This window comes from Condylura cristata, unplaced genomic scaffold (assembly GCF_000260355.1).
Source record: "Condylura cristata isolate star-nosed mole 26May11 unplaced genomic scaffold, ConCri1.0 scaffold00009, whole genome shotgun sequence".
Lineage (NCBI taxonomy): Eukaryota > Metazoa > Chordata > Mammalia > Eulipotyphla > Talpidae > Condylura > Condylura cristata.
The window spans coordinates 24,127,685-24,152,789 of NW_004567110.1; the positions used below are offsets into that span (position 1 = coordinate 24,127,685).

At 32.3% G+C, this 25,105-nt stretch overlaps 1 protein-coding gene across 6 annotated transcripts in view; it reads right to left on the minus strand.

Annotated features, from left to right (window-relative positions):
* RIMS2 (regulating synaptic membrane exocytosis 2) overlaps positions 1–25,105 on the minus strand; it is a 418,309-nt gene that overhangs the window by 201,017 nt on the left and 192,187 nt on the right. For 3 of the 6 annotated variants that reach the window (XM_012723001.1, XM_012722998.1, XM_004679671.2), the window contains 6 exons: positions 16,870–17,078; positions 15,360–15,479; positions 13,355–13,454; positions 12,427–12,550; positions 10,347–10,393; positions 5,540–5,652 (listed from right to left, as the gene is read on the minus strand). In XM_012723001.1, coding sequence (XP_012578455.1) covers positions 5,540–5,652; positions 10,347–10,393; positions 12,427–12,550; positions 13,355–13,454; positions 15,360–15,479; positions 16,870–17,078 — 713 coding nt within the window. Of the gene's footprint in view, positions 1–5,539; positions 5,653–10,346; positions 10,394–12,426; positions 12,551–13,354; positions 13,455–15,359; positions 15,480–16,869; positions 17,079–17,216; positions 17,285–25,105 lie in introns of all 6 variants that reach the window. The other 3 variants (XM_012722997.1, XM_012722996.1, XM_004679672.2) reach the window with 1 other exon arrangement.

The window sequence follows — 25,105 nt, forward strand, 5'->3', positions numbered from 1 at the left end:
TAACATGAACAAAGACTGAAAGAAAAAAAAAATGTTCAGGTCAGGTTTATCTAGTCTAAAATAGAGTGTGCAAACAAGACCCAGAGTCAAGACATTTCAGGTTTCACCCTTAGATGCATTATGTAGAAAAAAATTACTGTCCAGAAAGAAGTTAGATGAAAATCTATTTTTGAATTATTAGTGAAAGTCATCCACAGATGTAATTGTGTGACTTCTCCAAAATGGATAATCTAACAAAAATTAAAAAAAAGCTAAATCATCTTTAGAATTTCTTAGATGAATAAAAATAGTATGAGAAAAAAGTGCTAAACCCATTGGATTAACTGATTCATATTTATGTACCTATTCCAGGATCCAGTATTTAAATATAATGTCAAAACTTTATTATGGGCCCCTCAAGATAACTCTGTTTATTGATATTAAATATGATCATGTCTTATTTCTTTTTATTTATACCATTTCAAAACTTTCCCAGGCATTTACTGAAAGTTAATGGTAGTTTATTACCTCCAATAGTGCTATGAGATACTTGCTGTTATCTCCAATTTGTAGATGAGGAAACAGCGATGTAAAAAAGTGGGAGATACACTTGCCCATACAAAATAAAAAGACAACGTAAAAGCAGAAAATAGAGCCCAAGTTCTGGATAAGTCACTGTATTTCAAATTCTTAAAAGCAAAAAACAAACTATCCTCTCTTCAAACTTACTCTGATTTCATTTTGAAACAGTTTCCAAAAGATACCACAATCATCAGAAATTCTATGACTTCTTAAGGCATGCCAATAGTTAAATCAGGAACAAAATCAGATCAAATTGTCTCTGGGTTTGGGAATGGATTTTAGGCATTTAAAATTCTCTTTCTTTCACCAGATTCCCTTGAATGCCTAATGATACTCATGAATCTCTCTCATATCTAATTCACAGTGTAATTAGTAGTTAAACCCTCAGACTTTTATATTGATAAGTTATAAAAACAGTTGAAAGGGACCAAGAAGACTGTTGCCCAATTTAACTATCATCAGACAGACACTGGTTCAAACAGATCTGAAACATGAAGGAAAGACCTGAAAAGCAGACTGTTGTTAATCACCAGTTATCTCTCTCTCCAAAACCAACCATCTCAAATGTAAATATCTTTCTTTCTGTGTGCTAACACTTTTAAAGAAAGAAAGAAATGTTCAGATATGCAATTCTACCAACATCTGTCTGGAAAATCCCAGGTGGACAATTTTCTAGTAAATGGAGAGCGATGTATGAAATTCAGAGAGATTAACTAGGCATGCTGACAGGAATAACAAAATCTATTTAGAAATAGATTTCACTTTCTTTGTCCTCTCACATCTTCTACCTGTTTTCGACCAAAATATCAAGATAGTGGAAGATATTTATTTTGAAAGGAATAGTACACTGAAATAAATTAATCCTTCAAATATTTTTGCATCTTCTGAAATGTTCTCAGATGAGCAACTCATTTTTAACCCATGAGCTAAAACTAATTATCTAACATTTCTAATATTCATCCATAAATTCATGCATGAAAATTAGTTATAAAACGTATATTTCACTAGCTTGTTAAAATTGAAATTCAAATAACATCATATATACAATTACACTTTATCTAGATAAAGTGGCATTTTATGCATTCACAATGTTGGACAACCATCATATCTCAGTTTAGTTTCAAAACTTTTCATTACAACAGAACATCCTGTACCTAGAAAGCAGTCACCCCCCACCCCCATTGGCCCAGCTACTGGCAACTACTAAGCAGTTTTCTGTCTACAGATCTGGATGTTCCATGTAGAGAAGGTGCAGTTTGCTTATCTCAGTGCCATGTGTAATTAATACTAATGCATTTATTTCAAGCGTAAACTGTCTAATATGTACAACACTTCAGCCTTATACAAATGAGGAATTTGGATGTGTATACCACAGTTCACCTTGCACTTCTATGTTACCTTCTGATACCACACAGCTACTTTAAGGATATTCTTTTTATACAGTATCTCTGGAATAACAAGATGTGACAAAGAAGTATGAAAGAAAGTGTTTAAAACCCCACTTTTATTTCTAGAAAGCATGTCTAAGGAGATACAAATACCTACCTATTCTTCAGTTACTTATTCCCTATAAATGGGCATATAAAATGGATATCATTCATCCTGTAACTATATTACCAACTAATCACTAAAATTGGAGTTGGAAGAATAATCAAATAATTTAGAAAAATAAAGTAAAAAATTTTCATGTGTCAATAAGAATCAATGTGTTCCTATAGAAAGGAAGAGTTCTGAGTCATTTTTCATTTTCAATAGAGTTGAAAGCTATAATTTACTTAACAGTCTATCAAAAAAAAAAAACTTGCCAGTAACTGCAAATTAACTTCAAAATATCTGGAGAATTATAAAGTAATCCTCCAAAGAAGGAAAGAGCTAAATTAGGGAAGAAAGCCAAATTTCAGCAGGAATAAAAATAAGGGGTGCTGACACTGAACAGGCTGTCATGGGGACAAAAGCCTGAACTGACATTGATGTTCTCACAAATGCATTAATGGCATTTTCATAGCTACGCCTGAGAATCATAATAGGAGGCAACAGAATTCTATAATGGAGATGAAATAAACTGCACACATTTTTTTTTAAACCATCAACAGGCTCAAGCATGAAAATTTAAATGACAAATTTCTACTATGTAGCTAGTTTCTTTTTAAAAACAGCTATCAGTTCATGATAGCTGACATGAATATATCAGGAAGATCAGCTCATATACTACTAAAATTATTTTTCATTCTCAGGCATTAGCAATGGTAAGATTTTGTAAGTCAAAAACCAAAGTAAAAATCTCACTAAAAGCAAAATACCCAAAGGTAAATGAGAAGGATATATGAATTGTAATGTTGCCTTGTGACTTCCTAAAGGAATTTTCCTTAAGGGTGATATTTGTACACGCAAATATCCAGCCTCTATATCATTAAAACAAACTGTCTCCAACTTGTCAGGAAAAGGGTTAAAAATAAAGGGAAATACTATGTCCAGGAAGGTACCTTGCTTATGTTTTCCTGTATGCAAAGAACAAAAATAAAATTAAATTTCTGAAGACAAAAATCCGTGTCTATATTATTCACTGTTGGATTCCCGCAACCAGCATAGATGGCCCAGGCTCAGAACTTAACACATTTCTTGAAAAAAAGATTGGAGAGTTTAACTCAGTAAACATTCTGTGTGAAAAATTTGGCAATAATTATCAAGTATCTTAAAATTTTTCTTAGGTTAATTTTAGTTCCAGAAAGTTATCTGCCACAATACTTTTGTACTAACAAAATCAAAAGTATGCAAAATATATATTCAAGGATTTCCATGGCATCACTATTTATAATAATATAAGTTAAAACAAGTAAAATTCCTATAATAGTGAAAATTATAATAATGTTAAATAGCTATTGAAAATCATTAAAAAGCAATTTTTAAGAAATATGTTTAAGAAAAAACTTTAATTAATGAAAATCACAAAATAAGCAAAAAAAAAATCAGATTCCAAAAAGTATAGAAAGATTACAGTTTTATTTAAAAATCTTATGTATGTGAATGGCTTTATTTTAGTAGCAGGATTATAAGTGATTTTTATTTTTTTATTTGTTTAACTGCATATTCTAGATTCACTAACACAAATATATATTATATTAATAAACATTATCTTATAAGACCCTTCGAAGTTGTGATAAAATAATAAAATGGGTTCACATTATAAATTACAACTTCATGGACTTAAAACCAACATACTTCCCACTTAAGCCTTAATATAAATTGCTCAAACTGGGGATAATATAAAATCATTATAAAGTCATATAAATTTGAATACTGTAATTTCCCACTTAAAAATAAAACTTTTAAGTTTTATTTCCAAATATTTAAGTCTTACCATATTCATTTTGAACCATACTTGAAATCTGTGTAAGTGTTTACACCATACTCATCTTCCAGTCTATTCTATTTCTAGTAGAGCCCAGGGATTTCAAATGAGATAACAAAGAGGTACTTACTTATTATGGAAATCTAATTTCTGCTCCTCCTCCATCAACTGAAGCCAATCACACACACAGACTCTCTCACACAGATTTTAGTTATTTACTGGCATCATCCAATCAACCAGAGCATTATTAAATATGGACTATTCAAACAGAACATTAATAATAATAAACAACTAACATTTATTGGCACTTTCTAAAATGGTTGAAGAAAAGATAAGCATTTGTAACTATAAATGACAACATCTATGCTGTCAATATATGTAAGAGAATAAGTAGAAAGATGTTATGTATTACAGAAAATAGATCATTGTCCTCAAATGAAAAAGCTCACTCTGTTTATAAAAAGAAAGGAAAGGAGAATAAAAAAAAAAAAGAAATTCATTTAGCCAGACATTTCTAAACTCCTAATAGTATCTCACCTTTTCTTGCATGACTCTTGCTATTGTCACTTTTGATTTCAAATCAGTACCATTCTAGACAAGTCTAATGACTTTTTCAATAATTGTTAATGTTAATTTTGTTTATACTACTTATATCTCCTTCTAATCAATGAAATTTCTTCAGCAAAAATTAAACACATCTTTCTCCCCGCAAAATAAATTTTTATTTGAACAAAAAGCTTTTTCTACTACTACTAACACATTATTACAAGAATTATTTAGCTTTGATTATAACATTTTTATTCAAAGTTCAATTTCTTCATTTTGAGAATCTAAAGTTGTAAAACTCATAGGATCTCAAGTTTAATGATCCATCAGCGTTATTCACAATTTTAACTTGTGTGTTCCTAAAACAAATTAGATAAATTTTAATATTTAATGGTTTAAAAGGGGAATAATGACTGAGGAAATTAACTTAGAAAATGAGGGTTTTAAATTGTAAAATTCTAGTATAGACAGAAAATGTGCAACTGAATTTATAATCTTTAATATAAATTGCTCAAATTGGGGATAATATAAAATCATCTGGTATGCTCAGTAATCCATGTTATTTCCCCATTTACTTAGTTTTGTTTGTTGACAAGAGCATCTCAAATATCAAGATATTTCAGGGCAATATTTCTACCCCAATGACTACTACGAAATTCCTCTTAAATTTCTTTAAGATAGAAAATTAAGGAAGAATATATAAATGTTTTCTTTTATTAAATATATCACATTTGAGAGTATAGTATTTTTATCTTAAGAGTAAATTACAAATCATAGTCATTTTAAGGTGCTGAGTAAAAATCATGACCTTGAATTTTGAAAATATATTACTATGGTGAAAAAAATATTTTATTCATCTTCACAAATTTAACTCATTAAATTCCATAAACATTATCTATAATAAAGGAAGCACTATGCTGAATAGTTAGTTGAATTTAATTAATTAAAGTCACTAAGAATAATAAAGTTTATGGCTGAAAACAGATATACTGTATGAAGAACTTGGCTTACAAACAAACAAGCATCTGATAGTAGACACTACTTAATATTTCAAAAAGAAAAATTAATTTAGTGATTACATACTGAAAGTTGTCCAGATAAGAACTGTGGAACATCCCTCAACATGCCAGGACTCATGGGAGAGGTAACAGAAATAGAAGGACGATCCATTTTTTGAGATTCAAATGAGCTAGAACCTGAAATAGTAATTATACATACAGAATGATATACAATGATTCTTTATTAGCACTTTATAATCTTTGCCATATACCTTTTAAATTACTTGTGAATGTTCACAAAATGTCATTATACAGATGATGTTCTTAGTTACAGAGTATCAAATATAATAAGGTTTTTTTCTGAGCATAAGTATAGTTTAGGGATTCTCTTAAGACCCAAGGTAAACTATTTTCTATGCCAGTTATAGAAGAAACAGAAGTATAGCTGGGGATTTAGATACTCTGTCTGTTATGTGTACTAAACCCATATGTTATAATAACATAGATTTAAAAAATAGAAACAGAAAGAAAAAAAAGTAAAACCAAAATCAATAAGGCAACTTAAGAATGGCCTAAATTTGTCATGCTAAAGACATAAATACCAGAATGTTAATTATGAAATGTTTCCAGGAAGAAAAATTTTTAACCACTATAAAAAAAAAAAACACTATAACAAACCAGCTGGGTAGCAAGGAAGTGAAGAACTATGAAAAGAAGATCACAGAGTTGCAGAAAAAACAGGCCGACAATCTCCAGAAGTCATATGAATGAAAGACTTCTCGGGAGGAGAAGGGCACAAATCAGAAAGTGAATAAAAATGAAGTTAATGAAATGTTGAGGGGAAAAAATGGAGTTCTACGCTATGCATTTTGGTACTAGAAACATTATCCATGTTCAGCTTGTGAGGTAAAAAAAAAAAAAAAAAAACATTCAGGAAGATGATTTTACCACTTACTCAAAATGTGGATTGAGTAAGAATGATGGAAAACAGCTAAGAACTGGTGGAATCTAATCTAGCAAAGGTAGTGAAAATGGAATAGAAAGAATCTCAGGTGATATCAGAGAATGAGTTATTATCAGAGAACACTTACCAAAATAAATAGATGTGAGAGATAAGGAAAGAAAGGGGAAACAGTAAGGTTTCAAGTTTTATAACTATATATGAGGTCATAAAAAGCCCCATGTGTCTGCTGTGCTCTCTGAACAGGTCAGTGCTGATATTTGCTGAGACGAAATACTGCAGAAGTCCCCTATTTTAGGGAATGCATGGAAAAGTTGTTTGAACACAGTGACCTTGCAATACCTCTGAGACATCTAAGAAAAGATGTAAAGTAGGTGAATGGATATATGAATAGGGCCAAATGTCAAATAGAAATTAGTGTTGGAAATGAAACTGTAAAGTGTCTGCCTAAAAATCAAGTGGATAAAAATCACATCTTACACAGAGTATAGCGTAAAATGAGTGGGAAACTGCATGTCTTAAAATCAAAAGTACCATTTAACAGTATTCAGAAGTAGAAAAAGTGGAGATTTTGTAACTAGAAGTAAGTTCTATTCTTTTTATATATTAAGCTTCAAGTAGCAGAAAGACAAAGCATATTTCTTAAACATTCAAGAATGAAGGGACAATGATAGAGCATTTTGATCATACAAACTTATTAAAGATCATATGACAATTAAAACAATATGAAGAGAATGTATTCTCTGTACTCTCTTCATATGCTAACTATATGAAGAGCTTATACTAAGCTCTTTGGAATATAAGGATATATGGAATATAAGAGACCTATTTGTCAACATTTAAAGAGTGAAGGATTAAATCTATTTTGAGAAAAGACCTCTGATTCATCTGTGATAATGACAAAAGTGTAGCCTAGGAACTTTTGAAATATCTGTAATAAGACAAAGGTTCCACGTTGCTTATACATTATCAGAGTGACATAATATATGTGAATAAAAATCTTAACTTGTTCATAGGATTGTTGTGAAGTTTATGTGTGATTAGTGTACAACTGCTGCAACCCATTAAAATATAAATGATGATGATATTATTATTACATATAATGGAGTGATTTAGAACAAAGGTAAAGATACTAAATCAAATCGGTTATATGATGTCATTCCACAGGATTTTACCCTCTGGTACAAACTTTAAAGAAACTTATACTCAATCTGGTAAGATGGCAGCAGAGTGAAGATGTTGGGCTCACTTCCTTCACATATTTACAAACAAATTACATCCAAATAAAGGCAACAACACTAGAGTGATAAACAAATGCCTATTATATGCTCAAAGTAATAGCACAGTGAAAGGGGATAGGAAAAAAAATTAATTAATCTGGGACAATATAACCTAGGAGAAGAGATGACTGATTCCTTGAGCCTCTCTGTGCTTTTAATGTAAGAATACAACCCAATTCAGGGACTTTAAAACCTGATCACTATGCTGGCGAAAAAGTACAGAGAATCAGTGTAAAAGCCAGAGAATGCACCACTGAAGATCTGTAAGGTTCAGGATACCAGAGGCAATTGTTAGTCTGATGCTCCCCCAAAAAGAACAGTGACAGTCCAAACTGGAGGTGAGGACCCTATCAAATAATCTTTGTCTTCCAATAGAAGAAGCTATTATTTTCAGTGCATCTGTGATATGTGAAGCACCTGCCTTATGACTAGCCAGGGCCAAGATCAAGATAACAACCAAATAAATGGTTGCATTGACCACGTAAATGGATCTTAAAAACAGAAGTATGCATTCCAAGGTGAGGGTTGATACCTGAAAGGCAAAGAGAACAATACCAGTTTGTGCCCTGATCCACTATAGTCCCCATCCAATGTTACATCTATTGCTTAACCACAGTTTAGAGGCTGAGACAGGATCTAGACTGTGCAAGATGTTTTGGCTGAAGAGCTAGCCTAGGATGGGGGTCACTGTAGATAGCCACTATAAGGTATATATAGTATATCGTACCCTATTTACTATATAAAACATGAACCTTTGGTGTTCACTGGAGGATAGCTTTCAGTATCCTATGATCCCAGTTCTTAAATACTAGCCCTTACCAGGACCAATACCCCACTCATCAGAGGCATCATTCTGTGAAATGACTATAGACAATTAAAGATCCTGGGAAACAAAAGTCTTCCAAAACAAAAGTCCGGGCTGAGATGACTCCACAAGGGAGTTCTACAAAACCTTCGAAGATGAACCTAACCTTGTCAAACTCCACCTTGTCAAAAAATGAGAGAGGGAATGAATATTTCCAAACACTTACAATGAGGCCAGTATCACTCTGATATCAAAACCAGACAGCAACATCACAAAAACAGAAAATTATACACTAATATCCCTGATGAATATATGTGCAAAAACCTCAACAGAATTTTACCAAATCAAATTTAAAATATATCAAAAGGCGTATATACAGGATTTATTCTAGGGATACAAGGATGGTTCAACACCCAAAACTCAATCAAGATTATTCACCAATTCAATTAAAGTGAAAGTTATAGGAGCCTATCAAAAGACACAGAGAAAGCCTTTAATAAAATTCAATAACCATTTATGTAAAAACTCTCAGCAACTGGGGATAGGTGGAACATAAAACAACATAATATAGAACACATATGACAAATCCATATACTCAGCCGTAAATGACTGAAAGTTTTTTTAATAAGCTCTGGTACAAGACAAAGATGTACATTTCCATCACTACTGTTCAACATAGTATTGAAAATCCTAGCTAGAACAATTAGGCAAGAGAAAGATATAAAACATAACAATATTGGGAAAGAAGAGGTTAAACATTAACTATTTGCAGATGATATGATAATATACTTAGAAATTCCAGAAGACTCTATTAAAAAATATTTGAAATAATAAATGAGTAAAGTAGTAGGTTACAAAAATCAGTGGCATTTTGAAATAAATAACAAACTACCTGAGAAAGAGATCAAGAAAACAATAATGTAAACTGTGAGGCACTGCTAAAAGAAATAGAAGATGCAAAAAAAGCCAGAAAAATAATTACTAAATATAGAAAGAATTAATATTCTTAAAATGGCCATGTAACCCAAAGCAAAGCAGACATTTAATGTTATTCCTCTATCAAAGTTTCAATGGCATTCTTTGAAGAAATAGAACAAAAATTACTGAAATGGATATAGAGCCAAAAAACACCATAAGTAGCCAAAGCAATCTGACCCCCAAAAAGCAACACAAGTTTCAAGTTATACTACAAAGCTATAGTAATCAAAACAGTATGGTACTGGACAAAAAAAAAAGGTATGGACTAATGCAGTAAAATTGAGAGCCCAGAAACAAATGCACACACATTTGGCAAAGGGGTCATGAGTCTCTTCAATGAATGTTATTGTGAGAACTGGACAGTAGCATACAAAATAATGAAACTTGATCAATCACCATCTCATATTTTCCACAAAATAAAGACATGAATGTGAGGTCCAAAACTATCAATTTCATTGAAGAAAACATAGGTAGGAAACCAATGGGGGAAAGAACAAAGGGAGAATAAAATGGGAAGGGGGCCCAATTGAGCTATGGTAGAGAACTAAGGATGTCTTGGTGATGGGTAGCGTGTGCTGTCATGTATGTAAGGAAGTGTGATCTTATGCATCTAAATCATATATGGTGTTATAAATCAACATTACCCCAATAATAAATAAATAACATATATACATATTTTTAAGTCTTAAAATATTAAGGAATTTTTATACTTCCCACAAAATGAAGCTAATTTTTCCACCTCAATATTAGATAGCTGACAACACCAATATGATAATTCTTACTTTGTATCAATAGATAAAATACTTCATTTGATCCCTGATGAATGACATTATTAATAGTATTTTCTTTTAGAATAAATTAAACTTACTGGACTCCAATTGTGCATGTGTACTATCAGGTATTCGAGGTATATCTCTGAAAAGATAGGAAAAATAAACAAGAAATTGTCTCAACAATTTAGTGCAATTTGCTTTGATCATATAATCTATCTTTACTATAAAATAGTATAAAATAAAAAAATTGTATATGATAGTAGTACTATATAAGTTATAAAGCTGTAATATTTTATTTACTTATAAAAATATTCTAGGCTAATCCAGACTACTTAAAAGGAATTAAAATTTATTTGCATTATAGCAGATTTTTAAAATCATGCACTTAGTGTTCTAGGTGCATCACTACACAATCCATTCTACATAATTTCTGTAGTCAAGATAAATTTTAGAGATATATGTTACTCCTGGTCCTCTCTACTTTTACCTGTTGTAATTCTAAGTCAACACTGAAAACTAAAATATCACTACAACAAAAATGGAAAAAGACTCTGTACCCAACTTCCCAACTGGTGTACCAATCTGATTTCTTAGCTAACATTCATTTTAATGTTAGCTGTGGAAAACATAAAATGCTTCTTATTGGGGCCATAACGAAATTTTCTTGTTACTGCATTTATATATATTGAGATTTTCCAGGAGTGGTTACTGGCTAGGATCATTCAGAAAAACATATGAAACAATATTTACAATATTAAACAAAAATATGATTAGCAATTCCTTTAATGCCAACAAATATATTTGACTAATACACTAAGTTGAGGAGTTATAGCTCTATAATATTACAAAACAAAGTAAAATAAAAAGACAAAGTGGGAAATAAATGTAATTTTGTATGTCGGATTTATTAGATTGAGAGATGTATTTCAATGAAAATAAATTATCATCTTAAAATCATTTGTCTAGCATAAAGAGATCAAAATAATATAGTTTGATATAGTACTATCTACTTTTTATAGTCTAATCTTTCCTAAGTAAGAAATGAACACTAGGATTCTATGACAAGGAAGAATTTCTATATTTCCATTCTAGAGTTCTCTTACCCAAAGCATGCATTTAATAATTCATTGTCAGTTTACATATTTTTCTATTACATTTATTTAGTGACAGATGGATCACTTTATGTGAGTTTAAAATATGAGTTTCCATAAAGGATACACTGTGAAAACAATAATTGTTATAGGTGCAAAGATATGTATTTACTGACAAGTTTTGGAAATTATTAATTTAACCTTTTTATTTACTTATGCATACAAGAACTAAAGTATAGGTCAGAGGATGGGGGCGTGAGAAGGTTCACCAGAGACAGAGAGGGAAGCAGAGCTGGTGGATCTACTGAAATTCACTGCTGAGAGGAACAGTAGGGGAGATAGAAGAGGTCTGCTGTGCTATTTTGTTTACCTCCCTGGCAGAATTAGAACTCATGCTGCAGTGGCTGGCAATAACTTTATAGGGCTGAGACTTTAACTCCTGTGCCACCAGAGAGGTCTACAAATTATTAATTTAATCTTTAGGTAGCAATTTAGAAATCCAAAGAATACTTCACAGTTGTTTATTTTCTATTCATTTCCTTAAAGATAACTATGCATTTCCTTAAATTGCCCCCTCTATCTGGTAATAGTATGGATGTAGACCCTCTCTTTTCTACACTGAAATGTCCATTTTCAAGAAAATATGAAAACTTTGCATAATGCAATCGATCCTCATCTTTACAATGTAGAGGAGCATAGTTCCTGTACCCTCTTTTAAAAGTCATTGTCAACTATAGTCCTTTTCTACTAACTCCTTTAGTCATCTACAAAACTACTAAGCTAACATAACAGCTAAATATTTTGTCTTTTACAATTAACTTTATATTCTAGCATGATCAGGTAAAAAGATGTCATGATTTTTAGTGAAGTGCTTTCAGTGAGAGTTATAAGAATTATTAATTAAATATTTTAGCAGTGTATCATTTATAGAAGCTCATATTTTAAACTAATATAAAATGATACATCTACCACTGAATAAATGACAATCACTTATTTTTAGGCTATCAGATATTTTTGATTTGCATGTTATGAGCTGTCACTAGACAATAAACTTTATACACGTATAATTACTCAACTAACTCACCCAATAGGTCTTGAAACAACAAGTTCCACTTGTGGCTCAGGTTTAGATTCCAGAATGATGTTATATACTTCCTCAAATGTGGCTCCTTGCAATAGCCTTCCATTCCATTCTAACACCTCATCACCTAGATAGTTTGTTAGTAATGATAATCTTAGAGAGAAAAACTCATTCTATAAAATGAATTTGAAATAAAAGCAGTCTTAAGCTGTAATGAACTCCATAGAATAAAATTAAAATCACCATTATGGAATAAGAAAATGAGAACAACTCCAGTAGTATAAAATTCAATGACCAGAATAATTAGTATATTTAATCCAAAGGATAAGATCAGAGGGGAAAATATTACATAAAAATTATCTTCATAATTTCTTAATAGAAATTCTAATTCTAGTATTAAGATCAGCTTCCGCTTTGAAGGTTTTATCACTGCATGATAGGTTTCTTAATTTATTTGTAGCTGAGTACCTGACCTAAATTCACCCTAAAAAACTTAAAACTTAGCATCTTAGCAAATCCTCTCTAAAGCACTCAAAATCTCTCCAGTAGTATCCATTACCACAGAGATAAAGAATGATAAAGTGTGACAAGGAGATTTAGAGATAATATGTATTTGTACACAAAGTTTTGTTTCCTAAACTATATTGGAATTTTTTTAAAGGGAAAATGGTTTATGGAAAACAAAATAGGTTAAGACTGGATACAGAATAGGAATATCTAGCAACAAAAAAAATAAGATCGGTAATATGAAAACCTTTGCATCTAATGTGACTCAAGAAATAATAGTGCAATCTTTCCACTAATAAGGATTTATATTTAGTTTAAATGAGTTATTTGTTACTTATCAAATCACTTTTAAATGAGGATGAGTTTTCCCTAACTACTCAAGCTGAACCATTTAAAATGTAAATAATCAAAGCTAGAATCCTACCTGGTCTAAGATGTCCTACAGTATCAGCTAAACTTCCCTTTTTAACTTTGGTAATAAATGCACAGAGCCGACCTGATTCAGTCATCTTTCCTCCTACAACCTGTTTAAAAGAGGAAAGTATTAAAACAGGAATATTGTCAAATGAACATAGTTGAAGATTCAAGGGATAAAAAAAACCCTACCGCTTGCAACTTTCAAGACAATGACAAATAAAAATAACCTTTAAAATATAGTGTGATTACTAGAAAGTGAGTCCCTGTCCCAAGAATGGCCTTTTTTTTCATATCCCAATATTTAGTTTAAACGTTACATACTTTGAAAACCACATAGAATTTGTCTTCATTACAGATTATTGTAATTTCTAGAAACACGATTATAGTACTATGTAATTATATAAACATTTCTAGTTACAGATTTCAAACATCATAAGAAAACATTTGCTACTTTCATTGTGATTGTGACACCCCTTCCAAAATTTCAACAGGTAAATATCTTTTGGGCATAATGATAATGTACAACACTAAGAGGAATCTTTCTGAGAAAATTACATAATTTCCTCAATCTAATCAGAACTAATGTAAACTTATTTGCAGCCCAAGTTTTCCAATTTTATGTTACAGTATTGATGACAATGAGTTAGAATCATAGGTGTACAGAAAAAAACTAAGCTTCCAAATACTTTGGTTCTGACCAAGTGCCGTTAAATCAATATACCAATTTTAGAGCAGGTCAAACAAATAATAGTAACAAACTCCATTGACTAAAACAATTTTTTCTAATTTAAGTGAAAAATGAATTTAAAAATCCTTGATATTACCTATTTATTCCTGTTTGATTCTGAATATTAAATGTACAGATATTATGAACTGACATACTTAAATAATAAAAAAAATTTTGGCCTGATAAAATTAATGATAATAATTCATTACATAGACTATGTAATGATTGTTGCTGATATTAAACGGAGTGCCAAGCACTGTACTAAAAGTTTGTATATTGTTTTATTTAATCTTATTAAAATAGTTCAATAAGTATTACTATCTCCATTTTACAGAGGCATCAAGGCAAAGAGTTTAATTGCCCAATGTCATATAACTAGTAACTATTATAGTTCGAATTCAAGCCAAGACTCCCATGGTAGACCTGTATTTAAATACCACTCTCATCACCCCCTCTGTGACCATGGACAAGACACTTTCTAAGCTTACTTCTGTGATGAGTGATAAATATGATGTAATCTTGTTCGGGTGAGTGCCAGCCACAGTCAGCCACCCACTAAATATTACATGTCCCATCCCATAACCCAAGGTTTCTAATCTGTATCACTTTCTGTATTCTACAGGACAACTTGTGTAGAGCAATGGATTAACTCTAAAACATTTACTCTTCTATTTTACAATATATAAATTGTTATACAGATGCACAAAAACAAAAAGAACTCTTGGTGTATTTACCAAATAGTTGTCTGATATCTTATAATAAAACATAAATCAATATTTACATTAAATCTAACAGTATCATTGGATTTCCAGATTGCAAATAGTGTCTTCTCATTTTCTCATACACACAAGTATACACACATCTTGCTACATCAATGCAAAATTATATTCATTGTAATATATGTTACATGTTAATCTTTACATATTTAGTAATTAAGTAAATGAACTATCCTTTTAATAGACTATAAGCACAAATACAGATTTGTGTACTTAGGATTCAAGTTTGTGCATACAAGGTACTATGTTCCAAAAGTATACAGGTAAATATTAAATTGTAGATATCTATTATAAGTATTATACATATAAGTATTATTTATTATAATGGCAACAATTTTAAAAACACTAGAACAAAATTGGATTACCAGAGCAAATATTTTTGAATTCTTGAAAATAGAAAAAAAAACCACTAAGCTGGTTTAGGAAAAAAGAATGATTATTTTCCTTGCTTTTCTGATTAATCTATAAAGGAATACGGAGTAAAAAATTTATATAAATTCACTACATACCTTCAAGCCAAGCATTGCTCCTGAATCTCGAGGTACACTTCCATCTTTTAAACGTTTATTTAATAAAATACGACCAATTAAACGATCTCCATCTTTGGATGGCTGCCATGTCACAGGATGCTAACATATTGCATATCAACAAACAAAAAAAATTAATATATTTATGACAAATGATCCCTTGTACATTGTCTCTAAACTTCAGCTTTCTAAAGTGTTATGATTACACAAACCAGTTTGCATTCTAAAACATTGATCAAAAGGCTACTATAAATTTCATTATAACTCTAACCTCAACTTTATAATGTCATATTTTTTCAAAATCCAAATCCTTCACATACTGAAGATTAATTAAAAATCACAGGCAGAAAAAAATAAATTGAAATTCTATGCAGCTGAACTCACTTAAAAATGTAAATTTAATCTTCAAACCCTTGGAAGACTTTCAAAGACAGTGTAAGTACAAATTTAAAGGTCAAATTATATTAAAGCATAAAATTCGAACTATGATAGAGGCTTGCTTAAGATGGGTTTGTAGATTAAACTTACAGAAAATACACAAACCCTGCGTAAGTTTTCAATTGAATTGCATGGGAGAAATAGATCTAATTCAAAAGTGAGGGGGATGACATTTCTCACTTTTTCAGAGGTTCATTGATTATTTCAGTTCTCTGCTCTATTTAGTAAATTAATTTTACTATACATTTCAGTGGCATCCATTGTTAAACAACCTTGAAATGTTAAGAGTTTGTCTCCTTTTCAGAGCAGAATTAAGTTCTTTAAAAATCATGACACCATTCCATTGTAATATGTATGTCAAAGAAAGTAAGTGATTTGTGTAATCAGTTTCACAGTCATCTAAGAGTAACATGCACATCTTCATGCAAAATTTAGCAGGCAAAAGACAAGTTCCATCAATCATATCTATATGATAAAAAGATTTCAAAAGTCTCACTATACTAAAAGCAAAAATAATAAATACCAAAGCAGATGGTAATGGCTCTAATACTAATCAATACTACATTAAGATGCTATGACAATGAAACAAAAGAGCAAAATGACAGTGAAAGGGAAAAAAGAAAAACAACTTTTCTGTGCAAATAGACCCAATTATCTCCCTTTGCCTGGGATTCAAACTATTAATAATTTAATTTTCATCCCAAGGAAAATATATGCAAGCATTCAAATAAGCCAATCCAAAAATTCTTTATATTTGTGAGTTATAATAACATTACAAAGTTCTCTCACGCGACCATAAACAAAACAATCCTTGGTTCCTAATTTTTATTTTCATTTACTTATTTTTTTGGTATGCCGTCAAATAACAAAAACAGCAAACAAGAAGTATTTTGGTTGTTTGGTTTTGTTTTGTTTTTCTTTTCTGCACCTTAAGAAATGCTACATTGACCCTTCCAGTGCCCTGTCCTTTGATTATGTTCTGTTTCAATGAGTGACAGAGAGCAAACGAAGACCAAACGAGCAGGTTAAGAGGCAGGCTCCGCGATCTCAGTACCTTATCACTATGGCTATGCTCCTCGTTAAGGGTTGTGCTACTACAGGTATCTACCCCAGAGTCCTTAATCTGAGGCTCAGACCATTCCAAATCCTCTTCCAAAGAGTGGCCACCAAAGTACATCATTTTCTTTTGTCTCTCAGACCTGGTGTTAGAGTCCGACAAAACTGCCTGCTCACTAGTTTTTCTTTTTCCCTTTTGACTGTCCCCTACAGGTGTGGGATAAAAAAAAATAAATAAATAAAATAAAAATAAAGATACAAAAAAAAAAAACATGCAAAGGTGTAAATAAAAAGGGAAAGTGAAATGATAACAGAAATTAAATAGTAAGGCTCCACATGTCTCACCAAAGACATTGGGGATGCCTCACTGCTATGCCAAGACGTGTGGTCCCACCAGTTGTAATCCATGTCTCCTGTGAGAGTCAGACAGACGAGAGTGCAGTAAAGGAGACGGCGAAAGAAAGGACGCACAGAGACATTACTAACACGTTACACGGGTTACACGGGGTAACCCTGTCTGTTTCAAGAGCGTTGTAGCACTCACTATATATCCACCAAGGGAAAGCTAAGATTGCAAATGAGTAAAATTTATAGAATGCAGAATACAAAAGTGCATGTAACTCTAGACAGACCCCACAGAACAAAAGTCCTGCAAGAAGTGAAAAAGCTAATAATCAACATGAGCAGCAATGAAACTTACATATTCTGAAAAAGAAAAAGATGATCAGCTATGTCTGTTTTTTCCATGCTGGCCTATAGACATGAGTTTGTTACCCAAAGATTAAAAAAGCATTAAAAAAAATTAAACAGTGGTTTGCCAATAACCACTGTAACAAAAAGCCAAGTAATTAGATTTTCCCGGTATGTAGACTGATGTTCTTCATAATACTAAATCCTCCTAAAATGGAAGTTGGGGTGGGGAAGGGGAGAGGTCTTTAAAAAATTGGTTGAACAAAAAATTAATTTTATATAAAAATGACCAAACGGATTAATTTCATTTGTATTAGTAAAACTAAAGTAAACGACTCAAATATCATTAATACTACCTTGAACTAATCTGTCAACTCTTTTTCAGAAATTGCATATTCATGAAAACTAAGTTTTCTTTTCAAATGACTTTGTCAATTTATGTCAATGGCAACTAGAAAAGAACATCTATTACCCAAGCTTAAGTGTTCTTTATGTGCCTTACATTTGAAAAAGAATTTTTAGCTTATATGTGAAAATGTATCTTTTTAAACCTTATTTTATTTTCATGTATTTAAAATTTGTACTAAACACCTTCCATTGCTATGCATTGTGCATAGGAATGTAACAAAAAGACAGAGCAGAGATAAACATGATTGATTAATCATCAGCATCATGTAGAAGAATACAAAATAATATGGAAAAGTATTATAATATGTATAATAAGGTCTAACTTACATGGGGGGGTCAGCAAACATCTTTGAAGGACTGATGTTGAAGAATGAAATTTGTGACTTAAAGGACAAGTTAGAAGACAGATGGAAATACAGGCAAGAGCATTCCAGGAAGGATGTGGTATTGTAAAAGAAATAATGAAACACCAGTGTGTCTAAGTCAAAGAAAAATAAAGGAGAATATTGGTACTAAGTGAGTCTGGAAAGGCAACACAAACCAGCGTAGAGAGGCCTCTCCATGATCAGTAAAGATCATGAATTTCATTCATTGAAGGAATGTAAGTACAATAGTGGCATGAACCAATTTATACTGTTATAAGAATAATTTAAGTAACAATGGATTGTAGGACACTACAGGGCTTTGCAATAATCATCAATAAGTATGGCCTAAAACAGATACAGCAAAGAAAGAGGGACCCAAGATGTTCTGAGGTAGAAATAAGTGTGAAAAAAGATCGAAAAGTCAATGACACCTTCTAAGTTTCTAGCATTAACAAGTGAATGGAAGGAAAGGTAGATGAGCTGGAGAAGAACTTTTCACTGGGGAAGGAAGAGGAGACGTGACTATTTCACAGAATTTAAGGTGTCGTTGAAAGATTCATAGACAGTAAAATAGCAAATTATGCATCTTAAAGTTTGTGAAATATGGTGATTAATTTTGGATTTATTGTTCAAAATACCAGTTATTCAGAGTGGCACATTAGAAATAAAGTGGTTACGCCATCAAAAGCTTTTGAAAAGCCTCAGCTGGACACTTATTGGGAGTTATTAGCATACACACAGTAGTAAATAGATCATATAGGATATGAAGAAGGTCCAGATTGAATTCTAACATTTAGAGTTTGATTTGTATGGTGTGTTTGGGAGGTAAGGGGAGGAGTGGGAAGGAACAAGGGATAAAAGAGCAACTGAGAAAATTTATACAGAGAATAAAAAGGAAGGATAGAAAGGCAAGTCTCCAAACCAAACATAACAAAGATTACTAAACAAGAGGATAAATCAACCTCACCGTGTGATTACTACATATAAGGTAAGATGAGCAACTGAAGAGTGTGCTTTTGATTTGGCAACAAAAAGGTCAGGAAGGGCATTAGACAAGGCATTTTCGAAAAATGGTGAAATTTGAAATGAGATTGAATAACTAAAGAGTTAAAAGGAGATGAAAGGAGAAAAATTTTATGTAGCTAAGTGGTTCACAAAGTGAAACCTCAAATAGCATAATCAACATCACCTCAGAACTGTTAGAAATGTAAATTTTTGCTCACCATCCTAAGATAATGAGAAATTCTACAAATAAGGCCTAGCAGATTTTGTTTTAACAAGCCTCCTGAGTTATTATGATCTTCATTAATGTTTGAGAACCACTGGAGACTATTCTCTTAAGTTTATGTGTGAAGAATGATGAAGTTGTGATAACACAATCAAAATTCTATTTGTAAGGGGAAAGTTCAGTTCTTTAATTTGTGAACTAGAGAAGAGCACTCAAATCTTGCTTATGGAACAAACAGAATTACAATTTTACATCTGTCCAAACAACTGAGAGTATTTATGTCTCAGAAAACCTACACCCTTTCAAAATACACTATTGTTCACAACAGATCTTTGGTAAGTATCTGAATTAGATGAAATGTAATAAGGAGCTATTAAATGAAAATTCTTGGCTAGTTCATGTGAAGATATGGGAATTTAGATCACAGTGTCTCTTCTCCCCATGCCGGAAACCAATTGTAAAAAGCAAAGTTTTTATATATGGATATTCTTACATTTTGTAGCTGCAAGGGAAGAAGATGCTTCAGGAATGGATAGATATTCAGAAAACAAAAAGAAAAACCTACATCTACAATGATAAGCAGACATGTGAGTAAATGCAATAGACTGTCATTCTCTTGAGTTTTTGAAATGATGTTTGACATTTGAGGCAAACAGCATTCATGTATGATGTGGTTTTCAGTACATGTAGAAGAAATACTGTATAATGAGGAAGAGGTGAAGACACTTAAAGGCGGTAAGGTTTCCACATTCTACTCTAATTAACAAAGTATAACAGGAGTGGGATGTGACAAATTGCGCAATTTTAATGTAGTACATAGATCAACCACTAAAAATATCTTTGCAAAGAAATACACTCAATAACACTATGAATGAATCAAAATGCAGTTTTAAAAAATGTTTAGCTCATAGGAAGACAGATAAAACAGCTACAAAACACAGAACCAATAGAAAACAAAAGAAAATGGCAAAAGAGAAAAATGAAGACTAATAGCCTTCATAAATATGAAGAGAAATCCTTAACAAAATATTAGCACAGCATTCAGCAATATACAAAGTAATTATACACTATGACCAAATGGGGTTTTTTGATGGATGAGAGGCTGGTTGAATTCTGAACATCAGTATAACCACTCATATTCACATGTTGGGGAGATGATAATCACATGATTTTATTCACTGATACAGATAAAACACTCATCACAACAAATTCCACCTCTGAGAAAACAAGGAATAGAGAACTTGCTCAGATAAATACACCAACCAAATGTTTGTTTTGTGGTAAAAGGCTAAGTGCTTTATATAAATAAAAGAATGGCAAAACAAACGATGGTCTATTCATACTATGAAGACTACCTATAATTAAAAAAAGACAAATACTATTGATATTTAACAAATAGATGAACCTCAAGAGCATTACACTGAATGAAGAAAATAAATCACAAAAAGTTACATGTCATGTCATAGGATTTCATTCATATAAGATTTTCAATATGACAAAATTATAAAGATGAAAAACAAAGGTTAACAAGAGTTAGAGATGAGGAGGGAGGAAGAAGGTGTCACCTACAAAGGAGGCAGCATCAGGAAAATTTTTGTGGAGATATGCTTAGTTCTCTACCTTTAAGGTAGTGATGATTGTATGAATCTCTATATGATAATATAATATGTCATACGTGTTATTAGCTGGTGTTGATGTTGTACCATAGTTATACAGGATGGGGCCCCTGGGGGCAATTAGGGGAAAGGCACACAGGATCACTCTGTATGCGCTCTGCCACTTCCTGCCAAATCTGTAATCATTTCAGAATTAAAACTCATCTGTTTCTCTCTTCATAGGTAGTGACCACCTCATCACTGGAAGGGCTCAAAAAAAGGCAAGAGTCCTGCTTGTCAGCATGATTAGACAGCACATCAGTGTTTCAGTTACAAAGCTGCACTAAAAGAACACTAAGAGTTATTTAACTCTGATATTCAATGATTCTTTCAGTACACATAAAATATTTAAACATGAAATCTTGTTTAATGTCATCAAAAGATTCATCTTAGGTGACAATATTCTTCTATTCTTACCCCTACTGTAAAATAAATTATCTCAATAGTGTATTGTGTGTTTTATGCAAAGGAAAAAAATTAGATATTTTGTTTATAAATTTTTCTATAGTCACTAAATAAATGGAAGAGGTTAAGTTTTTTTTAAATCATTGTTGTTGTTGTTGTTTTACAATTTATTTATGTAGAACTGAGGTACAGGCCAAAGGTGCAGGGCAGTGAGAGGATTTACTAGAGACAGAGTGGGGAGCAGAAAGGGCCGACTGATGAAGTACACTGCTGAGGGGAGCAGCGGGGAGGGTTAGCGGCAGGAGGAGGAGAGATCTGCAGTGCCATGTGGAGCACCTCCAGGGCAGGCATCGAACTCATGCTGAAGTGGTCTTAGCTTCTTAGTGCTGCACTTTAACCCGCTGCGCCAAGAGGGCCCCAGAGATTAACTATTTTGATGGCATTATTTTTCATTACTTTGAGTTAATAAAGGTTTTCTGAATAAATCACATACTAGACAAAGGCATTTTTCAACATCCTCATTTTCAACTTACCATGATTATAGTGTCACAATATGTTGTGGTAAAGTTTTGTAGCTGCAGTCACAAAACCAAAGTTAAAATATTGATTCCACTCTATTAATTTTATGATTTGGGCAAGTAAAGTAATACATTAAGCCTCATTTATTCATCTATATAAAAAAGTGATTAATTGTGATATCTCACAGATTGTTGAAAGCCTTAACTAAGACAACAGTCATGAACATTCTTGGCAAACTGAAGTCATCCTGATGTTGATGGTATCATCATCTACATCATTATGAAAATAATTATTACTTTCATTTTAAATGAACAGGACAGTCATCTATAATCCATTTTATCTTTCCTTCTTTCATCTCTTCTTGGCATTTTACCTTCCTCTTAGGTATCAGGCTATCTGATAGCGTATGGCTATCCCTATCTCTTTCCCAACATAGAATACTGGTTCAGCAAAATATCAATAGGTTTCAGTGGTATTCAACTCAAATCAGTTTGGAAAACTCTGAATTAAATGTTATCAAATAGATCCTTGAGTGTATGGTTGTTCACATGACAATATGTTTCTTTATAAGAATTACATAGCGTACAGTTTCCACAAACACAGCTGGAAAACTAACCCTTCTTACAGGATAAGTGTTCTAGGAATGATATTTTTACATATAATGCTGAAATCATCACAGAGGCTCATTTTAGTCCATAAGATAACCATAAGGCTGACAGTAAGGCTCAGGTACTTTTCTCTCTGCAGAAAATGATTTTAAAGAGGCTCAAAGCCCAAGTTTAAAAAAATTCACATGTAGAGAATCTAGATTCCACATATAGTGGAACTATGCTCCATTTAGATGCTTCAGAGATGACTGGTTTGTGTTTGGAGGACAGGTTTTAAGGGGTGCTTCATTATCCTCACCTCATGGTGTCCCTGCCTTGGTACTGGACCTACTGACTTGCCCCTACTCAAGGTGATGAGACAACCTGGCACTCCCATGATCTTATTAGTACAACTTTGTCTTAGTAACCAACTTTTTCTGGGGACACTGTGCTCAATTCATCAATTGAACGCCATGATGGGAAGCCCATGTAACAAGAGCAGGCAGTGTTTAAGAATCATGCCTATAGTCTAGGAATGTCAGGTTGCATTCCATCATCAGGAAATGAATTCTGTCAACAATCTCATTAAATTTGTAATCAGTTTTTTACTAGTTTAGTCTTCAGGAAAGAATACAGCCTGGACAACATCCTGATGATTGCTTAGGGATAATATGCAGTTTAAGCCGATAATATGCAGTTAAGTCACACCCAGACTCCTTCACAAACAACAGAAATCATAAGATAATAAATATGTACTGCTTCAATCATTAAGCTTTAACAATTTGTTCCTAATGCATTGTCAATTCTGAAAGTAACATAATTTAAAGATGGGACAAAACTATAAAAGTCAGTAAGTCAAAAGGCCACATATGTTTGAACAAGTCTTAAGCATCCAAATAAAACTAGTTAGTTCAAACACAAAAGCATTTGAATTAGGGAGGGAAAACATTATCTATAATAAGCTTAATTTTTAAAATATCACTCATTTGATATTACCAACATGTGGGGTTTTTTTTCCATTCCACTTTCCCTTCTGCCTATTTGTATCTATTCAGTTGTCCAAATTGCCTACCGTCCACCTCCACTCATCCTCTCCAAAGAGTAAGAGGAAGAAGAGTGATATACTACTTTCAAGAGCTTAATAACATTTTCAGCAAACATTTCACAATATATAACTTTAAAGACTGCCATATACATGTATTCTTGCCTTTGGCAATCTAGTCTCGCAATATTTTTACTTACAGAGAAACAGAAACTTGCAACAACTGAGTAAAGTTAGGTTAGGACTAACTCTCCACAACTGATCCTGGTGTTTAAAATCATTTGGGCAAATGGCTGGTACCGCTATATAATTAATGTGGGAAAAAAAATCATTTTAAGACCTTTCCTTCCAGGAGAAGGGAAGGCAGGAAACATTAACATCAAGTGAGGAAACATTAACATCAAATTCTAATACAATGCAAGTAGATTTAAAATATATTTTTTAAATATTGGATGGTTTCACTTATAGGAATACTAAAGAATCAGGGAAAAGAAAACTTGGAGGCATGTCATCTGAGGCATAGAGCAGGAGAGGACAAGGGAGAGAGGTCAAGACAGGGGCAGAAAGAGCATAAGGGACTATGGTGATGGTCATGGGTGCCATGATGGCAGGAGAACTATGGGTACTACACATGAGAGGAAAAATTAATTATGCAAAAATCAACAATGATGTAAGAAAATTAAAAATACTTTAAAATATACATATATTTTATACATTGTGAGCCTATAAGCACACAACTATAAAAAATGTGCAGATCAGTTTTACTCTGTGCTTTATGCTGTATTTTCTAATCTATCCTTTTCCACTCTCTCTTTTAATGCTTGTTGTAATTCTCTCAATTGGTTCTGAAAGCAAAGAGGGACAAATGCACGCAGGGGTTGAGATATTCAGTGGGAAGTGAATTGGGGACCTTTCTCACAGGGATATCTGACAATGTCTGGGATATTCTGGTTGCTGCTACTGCCTTTTACTAACATCTAGTGGGTAGAGGCTAAGGATGCTGCTAACGACCTTACAACCCACAAGATGGTCTCACAAAACAATTACACAAACTCAAATGTCAGTGATGCTGAGTTTTAGAAACCTGCTCTAGTTTGTTTAATAAGGGAACCATAGATGGAATTGAAACATCAGTAGTGCTTTAAAAAACTATGAAAGCCACTTTAAACTTCAAGAACGATGTCCAATATTAAAGTCAGAGATATGATAGCAGCAATCTAAGACATCTCTTTCCATAATCCAAAGCCCAAAAAAGAGAAAAAAAAAACCAGTTTCCAATTTTCTAATCCAACTCAAAAATAGGTAAGTGCTCAATATGCTGTTATGAAAAGTCAA